Source organism: Daphnia pulicaria, chromosome 6, assembly GCF_021234035.1.
Source record: "Daphnia pulicaria isolate SC F1-1A chromosome 6, SC_F0-13Bv2, whole genome shotgun sequence".
Classification (NCBI taxonomy): Eukaryota; Metazoa; Arthropoda; class Branchiopoda; order Diplostraca; family Daphniidae; genus Daphnia; species Daphnia pulicaria.
In genome coordinates, this window is record NC_060918.1 from 12,842,128 (window position 1) to 12,866,303 (window position 24,176).

Genomic DNA, 24,176 nt, shown 5'->3' on the forward strand with positions numbered 1-24,176 from the left:
AGGTCAGACTGCCGTTGTGGCTGTATCCGAGGTTACCGAACGGATAGGAAATAATGTTGCCATTTCGTCTTGTTCATTCTTTATTTGATGGTATTATCAGTGTTTTAGTTCTGCCTAGTCGAGAGTAAAAACTTCGTCGCTCATCGTTGACGAAGAGATGTTGCGCGACTTTTTTTTTATTGCGTTTTTATTGACTTTTTTCTACTGGATGACGAAAGCCGGAGATGCACTAGAGTGACGAAGACGGAATCTGATGCCAACGGGCTTGTTTTTATTCCGTGGCATTCGTTTCCGCTATTCATATTCCTACACATCTTTAACGAGCGGAATCCGGTGATGAAACTGTCATCTTCTTTCTTGCGGAATAGATAGATACTAGCTTGCCGCAAGCTTAGGTTGGTCTGTATATTTATCGATATTTATCGACACAATAACCAAACAAATCGGAATGTGCTGAACTTTTTTTTTTTTCAAACTCTGAAAAAGAATTTGTCAAATTATTCTTCTAGCTGCCATCTACCTTTGTCCACGGCGTGGTACCGTTTCGCCCTAATAGGTGACGTAATATCATAGAAAGGTGTGTCGCGCTTTTTTCTTTTTTTGATTCGTGTTCCACCTCTAGAGATTATTGCATAGGATTTAAATGTAAAGAAATGACTAAATCACAATATTATACGAGTATATTGTCATTTAGTAAACATGAACTAAATATTCATCGAAGAATCTGCATGCCAAAGGCCCCGTTTTCGAGTGTTTGCTTTGATCTGCATCCCTCTTAAGTTGTGTGCAGTCTGTCGAAGTTTGAATGGCGCGTACAATGCGATAAGAGGTTGCCCGTTTGACAATTGAAATCAAGGAAAGTTGACACTTGTGCCGTAGAACTCGAACCACTCAACTATTTCTGGCAAGAGCTCTGACTCACCTATTCAATTGCGTTCCCTATTCCCCGTTTTGACGACAGACAGCGAGAGAGAGACGGCCCGGATAGTTATTCTTTCTTATTTTGATGATGTAGTCCATTGTCAACTCTTTCATCATCATGCACCCCTTCAGAGCGGCTATAAAGGTTGTCTGACAAGGCCCATTGTGTCTCTCTTGGTCGGCTATATAAAATGTTGCCAAAGTTGGACTAGTGAGGCAAAACTCGTTGGCCGATTGAATCGTCCGGTTTCCATCCAATTCCTACCCGTCCGTTCTAGTAGTACCGTCTTTCATCGTGCTTCTCCCCTCTCTCTCTCTCCACCCTTTCACTATCTATCATTCTTATTTATTTTCTTTCCCATTTGGATTATTTGACTGTTTGCGAGAGAAGGGAGCGGATCTGACGTTGTGACTGCCAGCGTAAATAAATCAAAAGAATGGTCGGGTAGAGTGAACGACCAGACGTGTGCGGGAAACGAGCGCTGTGTCATATTCTAGACGAATCATCAAAGGCTTCAAAACATTCTCCGCCCAGACAGCCAGGCATTCCGCATATATAGTCTAAGCGTGCCACAACCTTTTCGACCGTATCAAGCCTCCGGATTCTTCTTGATCGGAATGCTTGCGCGTTTCTATCGAACGCGCGTGCGTATTTGGTTCGTGTAGAGATTGCAAGTGAGAAACGTGCACTTTCAATGGAAATATATCACGGACTCATCTTTGCGAGTTAAATTGAAGAGGAAATGAGATTGAACTAATCGAGTACCACCAAGGCATCGTGTTGGGACCGTTTCACCGTCCCTGCACGTTCCTTCTTATATGATTTTGGGTCATTCTCTTCTTCGTTCTGCATCACTCCTCCTACGGCAGCATCTGATTTCAATCTCTATTTCGGTCTTTTTATGTTTAGAATTTTGTCTTATTTAGAGTCTTGACTTCGTCAGTCAAGAGAGAGGTTGTGCGTGACGGTCCTTCTTGACGGGAGAGACAATCTCAAATCTCGTTGATGATAACAAACAAAAATCCAATCTTTTTTCTAGTCCTCTCGGTAATACTAGACCTGCGTGTGTTTACTAGAATCTCTTTTTGTTTTGTTCATTTCATTTCGTTTTGTAGTAGCTACATATCCAAAATGCAAAACGCCCGACTTTCGGGTAGTTTAGGGGAAAATCACACTGTAAATAACATAAATTTAGCCAAAGAAAAATATTAGATCTTGGTACTATGACAAATGCAATAAAAGAAGACATATCTTTTCTTTTTGGGAACAATCACCATTCTCCTTTTGGTTGGTCCATTTTTTTTTTTTTTTTTTTTTTTTTTTCTCCCCTATCACTGCCGTTTTCAAAAGTAGCCTAGGGGATGTGTTTCTTTGTGTTTGCTGGCCGAGATGCCGGATCCGCTCTGTTTGCTTTCTTTGCCCGCCGTCATCCGGCAGATCGCCTTGGCGCCGTAAAAGTGTCAATAAGAGTACAACCTTTTACTGTGCCTTACAGATCCAGGGTATATTGCGCCTTTGTCCTGGTCCCTGGATTCAGTTTCCGCCACTGTTTTCATTTTGTGGACGAAAGCTGGTTACGCTTACGACACGGTGACCACGTTCGATATTTGTCCTGCGTCGTAATTCAATTAGGGGGCGATCGTTTGATGGTTATAAAGACGCACGCTTGCGCACTTTCTCGCCCGGCCTGACGGGTTATTTGAGCTAATTCCACTGAATGCAGTGGTCCGTGCGGACGATACTTTGGTCCGTCGCCGTCAATCATTCGGTCCCGTTGGATGGTCTTTCCCCCCCGTATGCCAACCGACCTTGTATTAACTGAAACGCGTAGGCTATAACTTTTTCGCATGATGAGTCCCATCATCATACGCTCACGTCACGATTTCAACAAGGAATGAAAATCGGCAACCGGAGCGGCAACGCTTTGTGTTCCAGGCAATCAAATAGAAAATCACAGACGACATCACAGAGACCAAGAATAAATAGCTTTTGTGTTGTGTAAATCTGGGCTGGGATAGAGACAGCCCGGGCCCGGGTAAAATCAAACAGTCATTTCTCTAGCAGAGATTGGATAATAGCGGATGGGCCTGTTGTCCGGGACCATTGCGACCGAGTTTTTGGGTATCGCGAAATGAGATAGAAAAATCATGTTTATACGACGAATAGTTGATCGTTGTACTTTAAATAATGCATCAGCACACACACAAAGCAAAGGAGCGGAGGTTTATCTATGTGAACTATGTCACGAATAGGAGAAGACTCACCGAACTGCAGTCCTGAAGCTTCACAATCCATTGGCTAATTATTTTTGCTTGCCGAGGCCCTGTATTTCCCTTGTTTTTGTTTCGGTTGTTGTCCTACTTTTCTATGGACTATGACATAGTTGGTGGAACAAAAAAGTAAAAGAAAGACACAGCAGTGAGCCTTTGTCGGGGAGGGGTGGGTGGGTGGAGGTGGGTTGGTAAGGCCTGTATATAGTCTTGTGTGGCCAAACGAAAAGATGCGCCAAGCAATGCCGAACAACACCGCCAATGGGCAAACGACTCAGATCCATATACTCCGAACTATACGCATTCCGCCAACAGGGCGGGCCGGAAGGATCATGGAAGGCCATCTCCATTGTGAAGCCATCATGCCGCTACGTTAGTTACTTTGCTTTTGACTAGACATAGTGGCACACATATAGTGCTGCAATTCCCTGTCGTGTTGTTGGCGTTTTTCGCCTGGCAAGCTCACTAAACCCTTCACCCACTCTTTACTCTTCCGCTCTCCAGTTTCACCTACTGTTCACCCTTACGAGCGTCTCTCTCCCCGTGTCCGGTCATTACGAGGCACCTCATTAAGACCACGCCCCTGTCCCGAGTTTGAGACGGTTAGTAGTCAACTACTCTGGAAGAAGACTAGAGGTGAACTCTCCATTTTGATCGGCTCCAAGTCAACACAGTCGGTCGCCATCTCATTTTTGCCGTGTGTGCGATAGGCAAGCAGGGCGTCTCATTCATTTAATCCAATCAACAGCGATAGACCCATCAATCAGCGTGTGTGTGTGAGGTAGTTTGCCCTAGTAGTTGTTGTTGTGCTGCGCCCAATCGACGCAATCATGCCGCAGCTAATGTCAAGAATTCGATCCGTGTTGCTCTGATGCAATTATCAACCTTTTGTTATCGATCATTACACGTCTGCGAGTGAGTGAGTCTGTGTGTGCATGTGTACGGGACGTGTTTATGTGTCCGTGTGTGATATCATCCGGCGGCTGTGCTTGACACGATGTCGAAACATCGAGTGGTCCATCCTCTCCGCCGGACTTTGTCCCACCCAAGTTTGGCCGACAGCATCAGTGACGGATGGAATAATAGTAGCATGGACGGAAGCGAAAGTGCTGTTGAACATTTTGTGGACAATCGTAGCTCCAGTAGCCGTTGTTCCGCACGTCCGCGCCGAGAAACGGTTGCATCCGCTTTGTCTGAATCTATTAGCAACACCACGTCCAACCACGCCCGCAGGGGAAACCAGTCGAATCCGTCAGCGGTCGAGACGATTTGCAAATCAACTGCTTTCAATGCGCTTCCGGCGGTCACACTCTCGAATGAAACAAGAGATAGGAAGAAGTCGCTGAAGTCTCGGTTTGATTACATGAATTTGCTATTTTTTTCTTTATTCGATTTCCTATTGTGCAATATATGCGGGAAAGATTTGGAATAACTCGTCGCAACGATCAAGGCAACCGAAACAGTTCAAAACTTGGAAACGAAAAAAGCCCAATAAAACATCAATTACGTGATGGTTTCTACTTCGTAAACAAAATGTTGTTCGGTTAGGGTCTAGAGCTCAGTCGAGGTAGTTTTAAGCTTAGCACTGAATTCTATCATTTATCTTCATTTTCTATCAAGACTCTATATACCAGCTAGTTTCCTTCCAATCCTTTTTTTCCCTTTATACATCCAACAGTTAAGACCCAAGACCGATGGGAGTACTGAAGCTCTTTCTTACTATCTGTTCGTAATTTCTCTGTCGTGACTATTCTGGCTTTTACATGTCGGGAAACATATAAAGGGGGTGGGGATTTCCATCTCCCGAACCACCCATTTCCTTCTATTTCTCGCTTAGTCAAATCCTCACCATTAATTATTCGGTGAGTGATTGCATTTGGCGGGGTGCGTCGCAGGGACCGACTAGAGCACATTTCTGCTGCCAGACGTGAACCGTTTCCCGCTCAACGTTTCCCGTACAATTTTTCAGATTCTTTTTCTTTGAATTTACTTTTCTGTTTTGCTTCAAGCGTTGCAACTTTCATCGTTCCGTAATTCGGTGTCCAAGTAATCTCCTACGACGCGGAAAACGATTATTCCCTTATAAGGAACTGAGACGAATTTAAAAAAAATTACCATCTCAACTATAACTCATGTTTAGACCTACTGCATACAATATCGTAACATTCATTTATAGACAAGTTAACATGCCATACATCAGGCTACTTACTTATTAGCTCGTATAACTGATTAGCTTGGCTCTCGTAATCGATTTGCGTCCTTTTGCTCCTACGCCCCCATATGTTACCAGAATGAAGGAATAGCATGTCAGTATAACTAGAGGCTAGGCTTACTGTTACTCCCTACCTAACTGCTTTCCGTCGAAAAGATTCAGGTTGAGAACGGCTAAAATGACTGCCAAGAAATACCTTTTTTTTAGGTAAAGTGTATTAAATCTACCCAACTTTACTTTACTATGACTTCACTTCATTATTTCGCCGATTTACTGTCCTTGAAGTGACATCCGCCAAATCACAAACGTCGAATGTGAAAGTTTGATTTTATGTCTGCATTAAACTTCTTTTAAATCTATCTCCATTTCAATATAATTAATATTTCCATTCAATGTAATTGCGTCAATCCTGACACCTGAATTTCACATTTGAACTTTGAAATACTTGTCTGTTTCCTTCAGTTCGAATTCTAAGTAAGCTGATTTGTGATTGGCTGTTGCAAGTTCCCGTCCTACCCCATTACGTATTTTCTTTCTCAGATTTTCTCATTCCCTCCGTTACCACGTTGTCAATGCCCACGATGAATTGAATTGAATTTTGAACTATTTATAATTGAATTATTTATAATTGAATCAGAATTATGGAAGGATGGTCAGTAAATATAGAAATTTTATTTTGAAATTTTTTTTTTGTATTTATCTTGGAACAAAAAAACAGTGTCTTTGACACATTCCTGTAACTCCGTCGTCGTCGCCTGTTGTTCGGATAAGTTGACGCAATAATTTACGTTAGGGCCCCGTTTAATTATTGTACTTGCCTGAGACCGTTTATTACTCGGACCTTTTAGTTTGAGCTTGTTACACTATTGCGACGAACGATATCGACAAAACGTGCCGGGGTGTTCACGGAGCCCTACTCTGCACCCACTCAAGGGTAGAGTAATAGACAATAGGACCAAGTAGACGTAGACGCTGATAACCGTGCCAGGCATTGTGTTGTACCGTTTTGTAAGCTTGTGAGCACGCGGCTCCGACTGGGGTCGTTTATGACATTACTACAATTGAACTCCTCGAAACCGTTATTGGCTTTTCAGTGTTCAGTGAACTGGACCGGACTTGTCTGAAAGTGAATCTGATGACGTTGCCTGGTCGTTAGCGATGACTCGGTTGTCTTCGAAATTCTAGTAGAATGCATTGTTGTATGTGATAATGTGACAGGGCCGAACATCGTGTCATCTCAGCGACGTCACCATCATCGTCGTCTTCACCGACGGTCGGCTCGTCTAGAACCGGTTTACTGATGACTCCATCAACTGCGAACGGTCAGTTGCCCGGCAGTGAGGACAAGTCGCCATCGAAAAGATCATTTCAGTCGGCCGGCAGCGACAGCGGGGATCTCAAACCGGAGGATCAGCACATCTCCTTCATTGAATTGCCCATCACCATCAGTCGGGCCGTGTCGCCCGATCTGAATTCTCTTGTCGATCGCAAAGAATTCCATTTTCACGTTCCACTTCCGTCTCAGGTAGAGAGTCGCAGCAAACAATTACACAGCAGCAGAAAAGTTCTGAAAAAAAATCAAGACATGGAACTACTCTCCGTAGAGAGTCTAGTAAGAAAACGAGACATTCTGAAGCCTTGCGAGTGCGCAAACATACAGGATGGCGGGCAATCGACCGACGGACAGTAAGACGTCCCTAATGATCTTGGGTGTGTAATAGAACTTGGGTCATTTTATTATTTATTTTTTTCTTCGCCATTCCCACCGGAAACCTAGAGTTATTTGGGTAAGTGGAGAAATGGTAAAAAAGGAAACTGGGATTGGCATCGAGCCTTCCATCTGTCAAGTGTTGCCCGTATGCTGGAAAAAAGCTGTTACTCTTTTGATTTCGTCTGTCTTCCTAGCTGCTCCTTGTGTCTAGTTCTCTGGAGGAATGTATCGTCCCCTCTGGTTCTTTTGTATGAACACAACAATCGATATCTTTCTATACAAAATCCCCCTAGCCTGAAGAAGGACAACCACCATGGGCCACTCTCTCCGTCTTCTTCCCTTTCTGTTAGCCTAGCTTCTTTTGCCTGCATTTGACAGTAAATAGTGCTCCGTGGGCATCCAGCCCGACTCGGCCCGACTATCCATCGTTATGTGTTGGGTCGGCAGATCGTAGAGGGTGAAACTTTCTTGCGAAAAGAAAAAGAAAGGAGAAAAAGACGCAAGAAAAGGCTTCGTATGTTTCTCCTCTTTGGTTGCCTCTCGCTCTTTTACTCTTGGCGACTCTTGGTTCGCTGGTCGATAAGGAATGCAATTACCAAAAGTCGGGACAACTTAGTTTGCCCAGTCATCGTCACTAGTGACCTTTCCCCGACGCAAAACACGCACAGCACACAACGAACGCGAGAGCGAAAAGAATGAAGAGTACACAAACGACGAGTTAGGAGACAAGCAGACGGGGGGGGGGGGGGGGGGGGAGCTGAATGGATGGGGCCCCCAAAGAGAGCTAGCCAACTAGGAGCGAAAGTTTAGATTGTCCTGCATGTCGCTAATTTTTCGTGATAAGACTTTCAAGAGAGACCATGTGGACATAAACGATTTATATTGAAGCTCGACTGTTTTCGGTTCGTCCCTCATCATTTCGTATCTTTTCTTTCGCGCGTAGGAGCACGTACAACGGCGCAACGTCGAATTTAGTTTCAAACACTTCGTGACAGTTAAACCTCTTCGGACTGCTGTCTCTGCCCTTCTTGAGTGAATCATTCGACATATTCTGTTTCTTTTCTGAGGGCTTTTGCATGCCTCTGTGAGTAAGGGACAAAAACTGGGCACCCAACGAAGTAACAGCAGTCGGGGACTGCAACATTTTGTTTACTCACCTTTGGTCCGCATTGTACTTTTCTTTTCTTTTTCTTTTTAGTCGTTGATCACCTCCGACGTCTGATCGGTCTAGCACGACATGCTATGCGTTTGTACAAGTTCCTTATCGCGTTCCGTTTTGAGGCAGTCAAGGGGACGAAGAAGAAACGAAACGTTGAATGGGTTTATTTGATGTTGTAAATCCATCAGTTATACAACGAGCGCGGTCAGGAAAGTTGTGAGACATTTTGGGTGTCATCGACGACGTTGCCCAGAGGCGTCAGCTATGCCAGCTCGTGTCGATCACCGTTCTCAATCACGTTAGGCTACCACTGAAGGCGGAGTTTGGACAAAAATGAACTGCTGGAAATACAATCAGACGAATGGATGCCACTGGCAGTTTATTCATTTATATGAATACGTTTCCGGATAGCAGGAATTCCAAAAATAGAATCGAATAGAACAAGTAAATCTCTTGTTTTATTGTTTTCTTCCACGTCAAGGTTTTTTTATTATCATATCGGAAAAAAAAGTTCACGAAAAAAAAAAATAGTCGTCTCCGATCGCGCTCCAATGGGCGTGACAAAAGAAGATCAATGGGGCGGGCTACAGCACGTCGGAAAGAAAATAAATATAAGCTGGAGTTGAAAAAAAAAAAAATCCTAAACACAGTAGAAAAAAAAAAGTTTGTTTGGTTTCTCCTCCCCAATCTTTCCGTTCTGCTTGCGCTACCAGAACAACAACAACAACATCGTCATTTCGAAACTGAATTTTTCAATCCTTTTCATTGCTTCTTCCTTCATCTATCAGAGAAAAACATATATCTGAAATGGGAACTGTGACGGGTGTATTTTTGATTCGGGAGTCTCTACTTGTTCCATATGTTACCAGCACTATGTCACTGCAGCTGTTGGATGCTTCGCTACTTGTTTACTTTCCGAGTCGATCGATCGATCCTTGTATTTCGATATGACTGCGTGTTGCTGTACTGTTACTGGTGGTCTCCTGCAAAAGGAAGCATCAGCTCGAGAGAGTTCGAGTTTCCTCCGCCCCTCTACCTTGTGTGCGTAAGGGAATTCCGCGGAATGGAAAATTGAACCGACGGGAGGAGCATGAGGGTAGATTCTAGTCTATACAGAAACGACTTCCACTTACGGTGACACAGAACTCCACGTGAACGAGTCTTGCTCAGTGATCGATCTGATCAAGTCGTACATCCTCGGCAGCAGCCTCTTTATATCAATCCCTGTAGTGCGTGTATCTTTACATCAGTATAGCGACTGGCAACTAACGAGACCCTTAGACCTATAAGACTTTCTATCTCTTTCTCTCTTTCCCGATGCCCCGTCGAGCGTGGATGAGTCGCGGGAAATACGATGATAATATCCCATTACTCAACCGGTGCTCCTCGTCGTTGTTTCATGTCCTTGGGAGTAAGAAAGTGCCGAATACTCAGCAAAAGCGCAAAACTTAATTTGATCCAAAAAGCCGATTGATTGCGTGACGCTCTTGGCTAACTCTTCTTCTTTAATACTCTCAGTAATTCGTCCTGTCTCTACAGCTTTTAATCCATCCGCCTTGTATTCATGGCTTCCAAAAATTCTCTTAAAACTGGTTTATGAAAATCCTCTTCCGCGTTGAGAGGTTGCAGCATCAGCTTCGTGATGTGCACACAGTTCCGATTTTTTCTTTCAAAAACTGTTTCTTTTTTCATCCCTTTTGAAAATGGCGGTCTTATATATGCGTCAAAAATAGACTTCCTTGGTGTCGTAACTTTCTCACTCCCAGTCGCGGTATAGACGCTCTCTCATCACTAATGTTGTTCCAAAACGAGAAGAGCGGCACGCTATTGGTGTGATGAGGCCAATGACGATCGACAAAAAGGGGGAGAGAGAGAAAGAGGAAGAGGAAGAAGAGGCAGCCCAGCAGTTCGTAAAGATGCAAGATGGAAACTACTGGAACAGCTAGCGATCGACCAGTGTTCCACGGAGAGCGGCCAGCATCGCTCAATTGATTCTCGCGCCATTCGTCCCACGTCGTGTCTTTTTTTTATTATTTTTGTTTTTGTTTTTCCTGCGTCACGGCCCATCCGTTCCAGCGGTCGTTTTGGCTATTCCATCCTTTCTCCCCTAGCTGTTGATGTCAATAAATCGAGACACGAGTCATGAAAGAAGTGGCAATCCCTGGCAGTTCCGCAGCCGTGTCCAAATGAAGATGGAGAGGTCGGAATCGAGCCGAGCTGCAGGCTACCCTCCAAAGTCGTCGCTTGTTCACGGTGGATCGGTTCTGAATCCTTTGGCCACGTTTCTGGCATCGTCCTCCGCCTTGCCCTCCGTTTCATTACCGACGAGTGTCCGGTCGTCCTGCCAGCAGGCAAATCGTCGCAAAGGCAGTCAACAGCAGCGTCCATCCCTTTTTGATATTCTGCCGCCCCCTGCCGTGGTGATGGCGGCTCAGACTTGTTCATCTAATGACCGTTCGATCACGGCTTCCGTTCGGCTGATTCTTACCAAAAGGATCGACCAGGTTAGAAGCGCAGCGACGCTTAATTCAACTGTATAATTACATGCAAAATATTCACATGACGTCAGAAAAGAGCTGCGTAAGTCTAATCCTTAAGCCACCATCATCGAGAGATTTCTTGTTTTTTCTCCCGTGCTCTTGTTGGTATTTGTCCCCAACTGTTTTGTGTTTTGCGATCTAGGACGAGACAAGCAACCGAAATAGGCGCCTCGGTTATCCCACATTAGAAGACGTCAGCCCCTCAACACGAAAATGCGCAATTTAGGTCGAGGTGAATTTCTAGCGATATTGTAACCGACCGCAGATTCTCAAACTAATCGTCCCGTCTCGTCTCCCCGTTTTTCGTCAACGCTGAAAGCTCTTTGATCATTGGACCTTTCGGTTTGCTTTGCCTGGATGCTACGATGTGGGCTTCACCTACTTACTTCATATCCATCGCGGGAACAAAATCACTTCATCCCTCAAAAACAAATCCTCACTCCCGAGTCTCTTCGCGACTACCCCATCCCGTTGCCTCACGTGTTTCGATTTTCCCGTCGGGGCTGTCGGTTCAGTCCGCTGACGGAAACCTTTTTTTCGGGTAGCGCTTGCGCAATTTTTTAAAAAATTTATCAATTCCGTGTATCTCAGAGGGACTTATTTATAGCTTTGATGACGAGGAACTAGTACCGCTATAGTTGGATGTCAGATTTAGTTTTCTTCAATCCCTTCTTCGATTATCGATTGCTGCTTTTGCTCCCAAAAGCCGATTCCTAATGGAATAGAGAGCGAAACGTGGGCGAAAAAATATCGAAAACCTTACAAATAATGCGTAGCATATAAGTACTGGGAAAGAAAGCTTACTTTATTTCGTCCCCCAATCTGAAAATAATCCGCCGTTGAAGCAGCTGACGAACTTTACAATCTTTTTCGCTTCTTTTTTTTTTCTCTTTTTGCCTTTGTTGATGGTACTTTCCTCCGTGTATGAATGTATATAAAGTGGAGTTTATATACACTGTCCATCGACGTCGTTCCCATCAGGATCCCTCCCCGTTCTCTAGTTTGGGCAACTGTCCCCGTTTTTCCCCTTCGTTTCATTCCTGCTCCGCTTGTGTATTAAGGTGTGAACGGATCCACTTGTGTTTATTTTGCGAGCATCTCATCCGAGCCGCCCCGTTTCTTTTCTCGTCTTCAAGTTTCCTGCTTTCTTTTGTTTTGTTTTTAAGAAGGACTTTCTCAAGAAATCAACTCTTGTGATAAGGAGAAGGAAGAAACGGATTTTTCTCTCTCTTTGCAAAAGATAGTAAAATAAGGGTGGAGATGTCCATAACATTTTTAATTTTTTTTATTAAAGAGTTTGTAAAAGTTGTCGTAAAAGTTCTGCTGTAGAGCCGTGGCAAATGTTGGCGTGTGATGAGTTTCTGACCGTCGATCCGATATGTTGTCTTTCTCACGCTTCTATAGTTCTTTCCCCAAACTAATTGGGCAAATCTTTGCACGTGCGAGACGCGCGTCTAGACTCGGAAAGCAACACATCATTGTCATTACGTGTGATTTTCATAGCAAAAGTAACATCTGCTGACTTCATTAGATGATGGCGTTATCATAATTGTCATTATCCTCCTTTTTCAATTTTCATCTGCTCCTTGCAATCCATGTTTCCAATTAGCATATTCGTCTTGTTTTGATCCTACTTGATGCAGCAAAACATCAATGCAAAGGGGAAAAGTGGAAAGCAACTACTCGGGAATATGAACCGAGTAAAGAGACGAGAGAGAACCCAGGAAAATTGGGGCTGGCTCTTTCTTTGATTATGACCAACTCGTCGAAAATGATACGGCTCGAGTTACAGTATTATATTATATACGAGATAGATTGCTGAAAGAGGTAGAACCGAAACCTGCAAGTCTCATAATCAGCCTGTAGAATGGCGCTGAGAAACTTTGACAGAAAAGATACCCAGTTAGGTTGGTAAATCACGAACCGATCGAGTGTCTCTTTCATACGAGTCGTCAACATCCAACAAAGCTAATCAAGTTTCCATTTGCGAGTAAACGATATGTTTGAGTGGGATGACGACAATTTTCTTGAAAACCGATGAAGATATTGAATGAACTATCGTCGTTCCATTTGAAGTGAATTGGCATTTTTAAAAAAATTTCTTCTTTTTTGTCTCTGTAAAACTTGTGGACGTTGTTGTGTCGAGTAGGTTCTTTCGCTGGGCGCCGATGTGCTTCCCGAGTACAAGTTGCAGTCGCCACGCATCCACAAATGGACAATCCTGCATTACTCACCCTTCAAAGCCGTCTGGGACTGGATTGTCTTATTGTTGGTTATCTACACGGCCATCTTTACGCCTTATGTTGCCGCTTTCCTCCTCAACGAGTACGATTTTAGCAGCAAGAAGAGCAAGGGGTACGGAGACGATCCGATCGTCATCATCGACCTCTTGGGTAACAACTCCTTTACCCCTATACTACTTGTTTTCAAATGTGTTTTGGGGATTGATTGAGTGATTGACGAACGAAATGTGTTATTGCAATCACAGTGGACGTCATGTTCATCATCGACATCCTCATCAATTTTCGGACGACATTCGTCAACAACAACGACGAGGTGGTGTCTCATCCGGGCAAGATCGCCGTCCACTATTTTCGCGGCTGGTTCCTAATCGACCTTGTGGCCGCCATTCCTTTCGATCTACTGCTCTTTGGTTCCGACACGGATGAGGTATTACGGCTTTTCAAAAGCATGCCATTTCACTCACGAATGAAATGCACAATGCTCCTACAATTTGGTTAACGCACTCGCATCCAATGCGGTCAAACACATCATTAACACTCGAAATGTGCCTTTCCCTTGTACAAGCAGACGACAACGCTCATTGGCCTGCTGAAAACAGCCCGGTTGCTTCGGCTGGTCCGAGTAGCCCGGAAGATCGACCGTTATTCCGAATACGGCGCGGCTGTGTTGTTGCTCCTCATGGCCACTTTCGCTCTCATCGCTCATTGGCTGGCCTGCATCTGGTAAGAATAGATCTGTGAAAAACAAGATGACTTTTTGATTCCATTTGCTTTTATAAAATGAAACAGGTTTGCTATCGGAAATGCAGAGCGGCCGCTTTTGCGAGCCAAAATTGGGTGGCTGGATCATTTAGCCAATGCCACGCATCAATTCTATACCGCCAATAATACTGGAGGGCCAGGAATCAAGGTTACTATATTAATCGTGTAAAACAAGGCCAATTGATGATCGATTTGTGGTTTTATAAATTAGTCGCGCTACGTGACGGCCCTCTACTTCACCTTCAGCAGTTTGACTTCGGTGGGTTTTGGTAACGTCTCACCTACAACAGACTGCGAAAAGATCTTCACCATCTGCGTCATGCTGGTTGGATGTAAGTGTCGCTATCCTGCGTGTTTCTAATCAAAATTCTTGCAACGTGAATAATCTCATTTATGTTTTACTATTTAGCGTTGATGTACGCCAGTATCTTTGGAAACGTCAGCGCCATTATCCAGCGGCTTTACTCCGGCACGGCTCGCTACCACACTCAGATGTTGCGGGTCAAGGAGTTTATCAGATTTCACCAAGTGCCCAATCCTCTTCGTCAACGGCTCGAAGAATATTTCCAGGTTTGAATCCTTCGACAGATTTTTGTTTTCTTTATTCTCGCGTCCATCAGAATTGTTCTCCGAAGAGTGTCCAATCGTCACCGGAACGAGAAAGTAGCGTTAGAATTTCAGTAGTTTTTCACCTGTAGTTTAATGATACATTGCGGGGTTGTATCTGCCACAACTCGCCCATACGACTAATGGGATCAAATGTGATTGCAGCACGCGTGGACGTACACAAACGGCATCGACTTGAATTTAGTCCTCAAGGGCTTTCCTGAAGGACTTCAAGCCGATATGTGCCTCCATCTCAACCGACACTTGCTCAACGACTGTCCGGCCTTTCAAGGTGCTTCGCCCGGCTGCCTCAGGTATTTATCGAGCGTTATTCCGGCAGCGTGTTGTTGTTCACAATGGTCTTGATATAATGGTATCTTTATTTGTGCAGAGCATTGTCAATGAAATTCAAGACAACTCACGCTCCGCCCGGCGACACGTTGGTCCACCGTGGCGATGTCCTCAGTTCGTTGCACTTCATTTCACGTGGCTCCATCGAAATTTTAAAAGATGACATTGTCATGGCCATTCTCGGTAGGCTTTGGCATTGAAATAACTTAAGATTATGAAGTCGGCAAGTTAATTGATCGATTTGCATTCTGCAACAGGAAAAGACGACATCTTCGGCGAAAATCCTTGCATTTACCCAACCATTGGCAAGTCGTCTTGCAACATTCGAGCGCTTACCTATTGTGACCTGCACAAAATCAGTCGCGACGATTTGTTGGATGTACTGGAACTATATCCGGAATTCGCCGAGTCTTTCTCCGCCAATTTGGAGCTCACCTTCATTTTGAGAGACGTAACTTGACATCATCAATCTTAAATTATTATTTGGTTTTATTGAGATTTTATCATTTTATCTAAAGGAGGAGTCGGTGGGTTTGAATCCAGTGCGGAGGCATCAACGCCTCTCCGGTTCGGCATCCCAAGAGCACGAGGGAGATGTCCGGAAGCACGCTTTTCGACCCCCACGATTCCGCAAGTCACAAAGGAACAGGTGCTCCGAACGAGAAGATGATAATGTTGATAACTACGACGAGGATGATGAGGATCGCGAAGAATCCTCAACTGTTGCAAAAAATAGCACAGATTTCGGCAACTCAACGGCCGCTATAGTGTCACAGGGAATTCAGCCGTCCACTGATGTTGGTGGTACAGGCAGTGTCGCGGAATGTTCGACACAAAAAACCTCTGGCACTCTGCTGCCATCCAACTCAGGTTACACTCCAACTGATGGCCATCCTCAATCGATGGATTTAATCAATAGTCGCATCGATAATTTATCAAGGTTCAATCGTTATTTTATTTTAACTTGAATCGGAATCATCTGAAATCTTATTCGTTATTACCGAGTCTTTTTATTCGTCGGTTCCAGGCAACTAGAACAATTGGAGTATCGGATGGTGCGGGATATCGGGCAAATCTTGGCCCTTCTTCAACAGCAGAGTCCACAACGCAGAGGACCTATTACGACGGAAGGGAGTTCAACCACTCTTGATCCACTAGTCAGCTCACAACAACCGAAAACGTCAGACACTGAACGCAATAAAATCAATTTTATGGAAACGCGAAACTCATGTAGCTTGCCGACCGTGGCAGAATCACGAGCCGAATCGCGTGTCGATTCCCCGCAAACTGCCAAGGGTCTTTCCACTCAACGAAGTCTGGATTCAGCTAGCAAGTATAGCAATAAAAAGCAGTAAAAGTTAATGCATTTAGCACCAACCTGTTTTTTTGTTTTTCATTTTAAGACCTGCAGGAGAGAGTAATTTGGGTCGTACACGGAAAACCGCGTTCCGAACTCAGTGGCATCCGTCGCAAGCCAGATCACTCACTTATGATCCGTCCACTCAGACATTTGGTATTACCATAACAGATGTAACAACGGAAGTTCAAAAATAATATGATTGAAACGCTCAGCTGAACCTGACCGGAGTGAATCAGTCAGCATGGAGCCTAGCTCGGTGGTCCGGTGGTCCGGCGCTTCGACGACGGTGTCGACATCACGCCCGACGTCTTCAGGTTCTTCTTCAGCAGTTCCTGGTCCAAAATCGCCAAGTGGAGGGGGTAGCAGTTGCTGGGGAGACGTTGAAATTGTCGCCCAGGCTCCACTGGCTCGGCTCGAATCTTCTGAAGAAATCGTGTTCCCAAGTGTCGTTTGATAGGGGCATATACTCACTCCTCACCGATTGCCCCTACATCAACGATATTTTTCACCGCATCTCACATCGGTGGCCTCACTTTGGCATTTCCAGTGGCACGATCACGATACACTTTCCTTGTATTTCGTCACATTTCTTCCTCTCTTGTTTCACTCTCTTTTTTCTCCCTCACATCAAGTCTTTATCTACCATATAACTCATATAGACGGGTGCTGTACAGAATGACAGGACGAGTCCAGCGGATGTGAAGAAAGTTCGAATTTCTGCTGATCGACAAAAAAATCTTGAACGGGGTTGGACGGAACGTCGACGCGCAATGTGTCTCAAATAGTCACAATAATGCCAACTTTGGGCTTTTCGTTCACTGAGCTATATTATATAGTTGCCCCAATCACACGTTGTCAATTGCGAATAATCGAATGTAAGGTCGGAGTCAACGGAACACGTGAACACTCTCCTTTTGCGAGTTCTGTTGCTAAGTCCTCTAAAACTGGAACTCTCATTCGAGCTCTCATTTCCCCTCTTCAGACATATGATCTTTTGTCGATTTTTCCTTTTGCCACTATTCCGCATAAGCCCTATCGTGGTAGAGCACGCAGCCTAACAGCTTTGATCTAGATTGGCCTGCCTGTATTGGCTATTGGCCTGAGATAGCCTAAAATATCGCCTATATTGCAAAGAAGGAAAACTAAAACTACAAGATTTGAAATTTGTCCTTTTTTGTAACTTTCAGTGAAAGCACCTGTTTTCGCATCGAATAACTTTCATTAAAAGAAATTTTGTGAACCATCTCGTTTTGTAATGACAAATACTTACCAATGCGCGATTGAAAGGTTTGATAAAAGCCTCTCTGTTGCAAATAGATGGGGGGGGGGAGGGGTTAAACTAATTCACAATTTTTTTCGATCTAGGTCCCTAATAAGAGTTTTCAAACTTTTGTCTGATGAAATGAGTGGATGAAAGGACGCGGCTTTCGCCGAATTTCTTCTTTTACAGTTTAACTCTCTTTCAATCATGATACTATACTATTACGGAAAATTAGAGTCTACACAGAAGATCGTGGTGATATAATATGTAGGCCGAACAAAACAAACACGTGTCCATGCAACTATTCCCGCGTAATATGCCCCAGAATAAGAAATTTACTTGCTGAATTAAGTTGTTTTGAAGATATCTGTGAACTGGTTGGTCACTGCAAAAAGCGGTCGCGTAAGAGATTCATATGAATATCATAGTGATTTCATTTTGATGATTCATTTTCATTCTTATAAATATGTTGAGCTAATGGGTTTTTTTTTACCTCAACTTCGACTGTTATTCTGTATTTTGAATGTTCTGTATGATATCTATTCATACCTTCCTGTTTAATCATGCCCATCTTTTTCTCTTTATTCTTAAATGAATTACGATCGAATTCGGCGACCAGAAATATACATTTTCTGATTGTTCAATATTTTGAATTTTTGATTCCGTCGTACAGACTTCAGTTTGAAGATAAATAATTTGGTTGCGCTGAACAATGCTTAAGTAAACTACATCATCTTATCATTGGATGAATTCATAATTTTTTTTACAGAACTCGGACTGATTTACATTGAAAAATTTTGTTGCGTGTCACAAAACTAAATTGCGTTTCGGACTTGGATTGTCAAAGGTGTCCAATAGATGACGTAGGTGTCGTCGTTTGTTTTCGTATTTTCCCATGAAAATTAACGATGAATTCAAAGTAAATTCAAGTTTGTTTCTGTGCAATTTGTTTGCGATATGATTTATTCCGTATGTGTGTTCGATCAACTTTTATATATCTTATTTTAACTTGTAGGAAGGAACGCCAAAGGCAACTAGCCTAGACAAGTAGCCTACCATAAATTTTTTCATAAAATTGTCGTTCAGCTGAATGCTTCATGCTGTTAAAACAGGTAAAAACCGATAATAGCTTAGTCACAATTTTGTAAATACCTCTTTACATTCTTAGTTAATATTCATCATACTTATCTGGAGTTTCTGTTGATGTTGGTAAGTCACTAACCCAGTGTGGACACTTGTTGTTTTTTCTGAACATGTTTTCTACAAATAATGCATTGACAAACAAGTATTGTTCTTCCTTTAAAAATTTTTAACTTTTATTTGATGCCGTAAACTTTATTTTCAGTCATAGAGAAAGCTATGGAAACATAATCAAGGCCATGGGCAATCTTCAGTTTTATTGCAGCAACTTTGGAGAAGTCACATGAAAAGATGCAGGGCACATACCAACATGTGTGGAGTGTGGTATTTATCTGAATTTTTTACTCAAGCAGTAGGTAGCTATTAACTTTAGTTTATTGCATTAATGTTGCAGTAATATTTATTGGAATATTTCCTTTAGATTCAACATGACTGTTTGATGCCAAAGTTAGTTGGAACGCCAACTCAAACACAGATAACCATTGCTGCTGTTGCCTTACAGGTTAGAGCAACAGGCAGGAAAATTATTCTTTTCTTCAGAAAATTGTAAGTTTTATTTTTTGTCTGGACCCCCCATACCCCCAATGGCCCAATCTCATCAGATTTATTTGTATGTGATGTGTATCTAATTATTCATTTCTCGTGAGTCGTGATGTTTAGCTTCGGAAATTCATTTCTCGTGAGTCGTGATGTTTAACTTCGGAAACAGAGTTCGGAAAGGGAAAGCAATCCATCCGTTCCGTACTGTACAGTCAAACGTGGTAATCGTGAGGGAATCTTTTGGCTGTCGGTAGGTGGCTAAAATGGTTTGTCCCCCAGCCACCAGGTGACGCGAGTGTCTTCGTGAGGACGAAATATTTGTCATTTGTTTCCGAAACGCTGAATGAAATTTGTGAACGCTGAGTGAAAATTCATTACGGAATTGCGGTGTCGATCTACATTTTCAGCCATGAAATGGTAAGGCTAGTTTGGATTAATGAAATTTAATTAATCTTAGACGTTTATATCTGAATTTACAGGCAATCTGGCATATAATTTCACTTTGCCAAATAATGTGACGACGTGGGTCGAAACTGCTGTCCATTTTGCCGAAATGTCGGCCATTGTTAGCTGTACCTATACGGCTATACGTCTCATCTTGTGCTGAAACACTTCAGAGCTAGTAAAGTAATTTTGTTGATCAATTTCCATGCAGTAATGCAATAGGTTTAATTTGTTGATGTTCAGGTCAAAGACGGAGATCCCTTTGCTCAACTGTTACAGAAATCGAGAACACAACAAAGTCTGAGCTTCATGGCTGTTGTATCATTAATGTGGTTTTGTTGCAGCCAGCTGGTGAAAGGTGTGATAAAGTCAAGTTGAGCTTCAGCTGCTGCATGCAGTTTATCAAACTGTTGTTATCCCTATTGTCACAACAGGAAGACTTCTTGAATTGGTGATTTGATTGATGTTATTGGATGTAACTTGGGAAGTCCTTTTTTTTTTTTTAAATTTGTATTCAACTGACAAGTTTCAGATTAGATTAAATTGTAGAAAATTAGGGGTAATATTTCTTCCTTCCTAATAGTTGTTTCCATTCAAAGATAGCCACATTGTTAATCAGCTTCCACTGAGTTTTTTTTTCTACCAATCCAACTAGAACAAAAATTCCCACTCAGTATTACCAAGTTTTTATAACATATTGGAAGTAGATGTACAGAATTCTTTCCTGGTTTCTTTTTCAATTGAATTTTATTATTAATATTAAATTAAGTATATTTTATTATGGATACCATTTTTTCACATTTCAAAATGTTATTGGTTCATTAATGTTCTTTTGCTTTGTAGGAGTTCATGGTCAGTTTCATGTTTGAGCTGTTTATGGTGTTGCTGTTTGGTGTACAGTGGTTTTGAAGTCCCTATCCAGTTGAGAGATGCTCTGAAGCAGACTTGCAGTTCAACATCACACTTAAATGTGTCATTTGCCTATGTTGGTCCATGCAGTATATGCCGTGTTGAAAAGTTGGGTAAAATAGTCAATGTTGCCTGATGGCTGTCGGTCTTGTTTTATCGGCTGCATTTTTTCGATATGTCGTCTCTTGGTACCGGCGTTGAGGTAATGCTTGATGTTTCGTTCAGTTGTTGACTTTTAATCAAAATCTTTATTCGTTTTTCAGTTTCATCGTTTGTTGCCGTTCCATAGACTTGATCCATTGGTAAAACTGAGGAGAGGTTGCTGAAATTCAAGACTCGTCAATATAAATTATGTAGATGTAGAAAAAATTACAAGTGCATATCTGGGCTCCCTTCTTCAGTGGCCCCGTTTCCCTAACATAACCACTAACCAACGCCCGCCGGTGGTCACTCACCCGCTATGAAACCAGGAGGAGGGGAGGGCTCTGGTCGAACGGGGACTTGGAAGGCGCATGATCCGATGAAAACTTTTGGAGGGTCATGAGTCTAACCCGGAAGCCTATTATGACTAATCGCTCCCCAGTAAAACTTGCCTCGCACTCTTCTCTCTTCTTCCATTTCCAGGTAATCTCCCTGGATCTACGCCGACACTGCATGTGCGAGTTTTAGCAAGCAATCCGCCACCCAATTTGACAAAAAGTGATAGTTTGTTTTCACGGAAATTTCGTCAGACGGTTACACAATTTCTAATTCAACAATCTCATGTAGAAATTTGCATCTAGTCTACTGGTGCAAATTGTGATTCTTTAAGCTTGATTAATTTAGGTGATGCGTTAAAAGAGCAATTGTGGGTAGCTAAATTGAACTTAATTTGAAATTGAGCTAATCCACTTTTTCTGAATATATCGGTTTTAGATCAGTTTGTTGTTTTTAGATTTTCTTTTGATCTATCTTCAAAATATTCTGAAAAAGAGAATTAGTTGAATTTATTGGCTACTCACAATTTTTAAACATATCTCCTAAATAATCAAGCTTAAAGAATCGCAATTTGCACCAGTAGACTAGATGCAAATTTCTACATGAGATTGTTGAACTAGAAATTTTTTAACCGTCTGATGCAATTTCCGTGAAAACAAACTATCACTTTTTGTCAAATTGGATGGCGGATTACTTGCCAAAAAGCCTCGCACAAAAAAAATTATTTTGAACCGGACGCCCTGTTTAATGAATTGTTTATTTTATAAGTGTACCAGACATTGAATTTTTAAAACATATTTTTTAAATGGTTTATTTATTTAACAATAAAATTTTTATATTACAAATTTGTGGGGCAATGAGGATAAATGTTGGTGGAAGTTATGGGGTTGATATTGGTGAAAGTTATGGGGTTTGAGGAATAGATGTGGTTATATAGATAGGTATATGGATGTGATAGACAAAGGATTTAATTTCCACCTTGCTAAAACAAACCACGATTCCTTCTAGTTAATGAAAATCAATTGCCCCCACCCCCACCCCCCAATCTCCTCCTCGCTGGTTTCCCAATCGCGAAGGCACGTTTATTATTTGATCAACGTAAAAATTCCCCGTATTACTATTTTTTTTTCATTCTCAACATATAAACGGTTAACTTCATAGACGCAAATAGCAATTAAACAAAATACTGGATGTAACTTATAAATAAATAAATGTCCAATATTCCGGCAACCACAATGCAGCATGATCCAGTGCCAACTCGGATATGGCTGATCCCAGAAGACTTGAAGCATGGGACTCTCCCACACTCCAGGACAACATCAGCACCAAAGACTGCATGCAACAGCTCAATTTAATCACACCTTTCACTGGATGACTGCAACAAATCCATGTGCACATTAGACTGCAACAAAGAAGCGCAAACTTCACCTGGCTCTTGAAAAACAAAAACAAGTTACTAACAGGGAACATAATCTCATGTGACATTACAAAACGACAGAAGTATGAAGTTAAACTATACAATCCCTCAGAATTACTTGATAAATCTTACAAAGGAATTTGTAGTTGTCAAGTTTTCTAACTTGAAAATAACAAATGTAATCCACATTTCCATAATGGTCTTAACTCATAATTGCAACAGAGAAGCAAAGGGGTCTACTCTCTAGTCATTAACTAAATCTGTAGCAATCAACTATCAGTTGAATACAAAATAAAAAATAAAAAAACAAAAAACAAAAAAAAAAACACAAGATTTCCCAAGTTACATCCAATAACATCAATCAAATCACCAATTCAAGAAGTCTTCCTGTTGTGACAATAGGGATAACAACAGTTTGATAAACTGCATGCAGCAGCTGCAGCTCAACTTGACTTGATCACACCTTTCACCAGCTGGCTGCAACAAAACCACATTAATGATACAACAGCCATGAAGCTCAGACTTTGTTGTGTTCTCGATTTCTGTAACAGTTGAGCAAAGGGATCTCCGTCTTTGACCTGAACATGCATGGAAATTGATCAACAAAATTACTTTACTAGCTCTGAAGTGTTTCAGCACAAGATGAGACGTATAGCCGTATAGGTACAGCTAACAATGGCCGACATTTCGGCAAAATGGACAGCAGTTTCGACCCACGTCGTCACATTATTTGGCCAAGTGAAATTATATGCCAGATTGCCTGTAAATTCAGATATAAACGTCTAAGATTAATTAAATTTCATTAATCCAAACTAGCCTTACCATTTCATGGCTGAAAATGTAGATCGACACCGCAATTCCGTAATGAATTTTCACTCAGCGTTCACAAATTTCATTCAGCGTTTCGGAAACAAATGACAAATATTTCGTCCTCACGAAGACACTCGCGTCACCTGGTGGCTGGGGGACAAACCATTTTAGCCACCTACCGACAGCCAAAAGATTCCCTCACGATTGACTGTACGGTTTCCGAACTGTTTCCGAAGCTTAACATCACGACTCACGAGAAACGAATAATTAGATACACATCACATACAAATAAATTTGATGAGATTGGGCCATTGGGGGTCCAGACAAAAAATAAAACTTACAATTTTCTGAAGAAAATTAGCGACGACCAACGGCAAAATTCACCACACAAAAAATTTACATTTAAAAATCTTAAAGAATACTAGCAGGAATTACTATTTTAATGACGAACTACGTCAGGGAAAAAAGTACCCCGTAATGACGTTCCCGTTCTCGAAAAGAAGGCGTATGTCTTGAGTACTAGGTACTGTCTGTCGGTCGCTGTCGATTTTCGTCGAACGGTCGAATGCCAGCAGCAACCTTCTTATTACCTTTATTGATGCACCGGTTCCGGTAGACTGTCTTTTCATCTAGACTTTTTATGCAGAAAGAAGAATCAGAAAGCAAGAAAAAAATATAGGTAAGTTATTTGGGTTTTAGAATTTCTTTATCGTCACGCGGCTATAAAATTCGACCGGGCTGGTGAAAAATCACAAATGTAACCAAATAAAGGACCGTGTGGTAAAAAACGTTCTGGTGCGCCATCAGAGACCAGGTTGCGATCTTTTCGGAATCTACATGCCGTGTAATTAATTTAATTTAAACTTACCAGTCAGGCAACTACTATTTACAAATAATCAATATAATAAAACATGTCGCCAATTAACTCCAACAATCGTTGAAAGCCTCCGTTTGGGCTCTGGCTCGGAGAGGCCCGGAGACTCTCAGTGTCTCACCACGTCTCACATTGTAGAGACTCTAAACTAATCAGATTTCAAAACAA

General features: G+C 42.3%; 1 protein-coding gene and 2 long non-coding RNA genes across 12 annotated transcripts in view; 2 read left to right on the top strand and 1 right to left on the bottom strand.

Annotated features, from left to right (window-relative positions):
* Window positions 1-18,041, top strand: part of LOC124344086 (potassium voltage-gated channel subfamily H member 6-like) — a 92,895-nt gene extending 74,854 nt beyond the window's left edge. For 4 of the 5 annotated variants that reach the window (XM_046797512.1, XM_046797514.1, XM_046797515.1 and 1 more), the window contains 13 exons: window positions 12,964-13,207; window positions 13,303-13,484; window positions 13,623-13,780; window positions 13,847-13,967; window positions 14,031-14,151; window positions 14,229-14,389; window positions 14,591-14,739; window positions 14,817-14,959; window positions 15,034-15,227; window positions 15,295-15,716; window positions 15,804-16,109; window positions 16,180-16,289; window positions 16,349-18,041. In XM_046797512.1, coding sequence (XP_046653468.1) covers window positions 12,964-13,207; window positions 13,303-13,484; window positions 13,623-13,780; window positions 13,847-13,967; window positions 14,031-14,151; window positions 14,229-14,389; window positions 14,591-14,739; window positions 14,817-14,959; window positions 15,034-15,227; window positions 15,295-15,716; window positions 15,804-16,109; window positions 16,180-16,289; window positions 16,349-16,590 — 2,553 coding nt within the window. In that variant the 3' untranslated portion in view covers window positions 16,591-18,041. The remainder of the gene's footprint in view (window positions 1-12,963; window positions 13,208-13,302; window positions 13,485-13,622; window positions 13,781-13,846; window positions 13,968-14,030; window positions 14,152-14,228; window positions 14,390-14,590; window positions 14,740-14,816; window positions 14,960-15,033; window positions 15,228-15,294; window positions 15,717-15,803; window positions 16,110-16,179; window positions 16,290-16,348) is intronic. The other variant, XM_046797513.1, reaches the window with a different exon arrangement.
* Window positions 18,042-18,276: 235 nt separating this feature from the next.
* Window positions 18,277-20,893, top strand: LOC124344263. Of its 6 annotated transcripts, XR_006919598.1 has the most exons (10): window positions 18,277-18,316; window positions 18,413-18,509; window positions 18,566-18,606; window positions 18,743-18,893; window positions 18,959-19,083; window positions 19,332-19,494; window positions 19,557-19,704; window positions 19,765-19,972; window positions 20,365-20,632; window positions 20,694-20,893. It is a non-coding gene; the product is annotated as an uncharacterized LOC124344263 (long non-coding RNA). The 6 variants fall into 6 exon arrangements; XR_006919597.1 differs by lacking the exon at window positions 18,566-18,606 and having other exon boundaries at window positions 20,694-20,892; XR_006919599.1 differs by lacking the exons at window positions 18,277-18,316; window positions 18,413-18,509 and having other exon boundaries at window positions 18,589-18,682; window positions 20,694-20,892.
* A 1,243-nt stretch (window positions 20,894-22,136) lies between these two features.
* Window positions 22,137-22,707, bottom strand: LOC124344282. Its single transcript, XR_006919642.1, has 3 exons — window positions 22,695-22,707; window positions 22,443-22,597; window positions 22,137-22,339 (listed from the first exon to the last, which is right to left on the bottom strand). It is a non-coding gene; the product is annotated as an uncharacterized LOC124344282 (long non-coding RNA).
* Window positions 22,708-24,176: the final 1,469 nt, after the last annotated feature.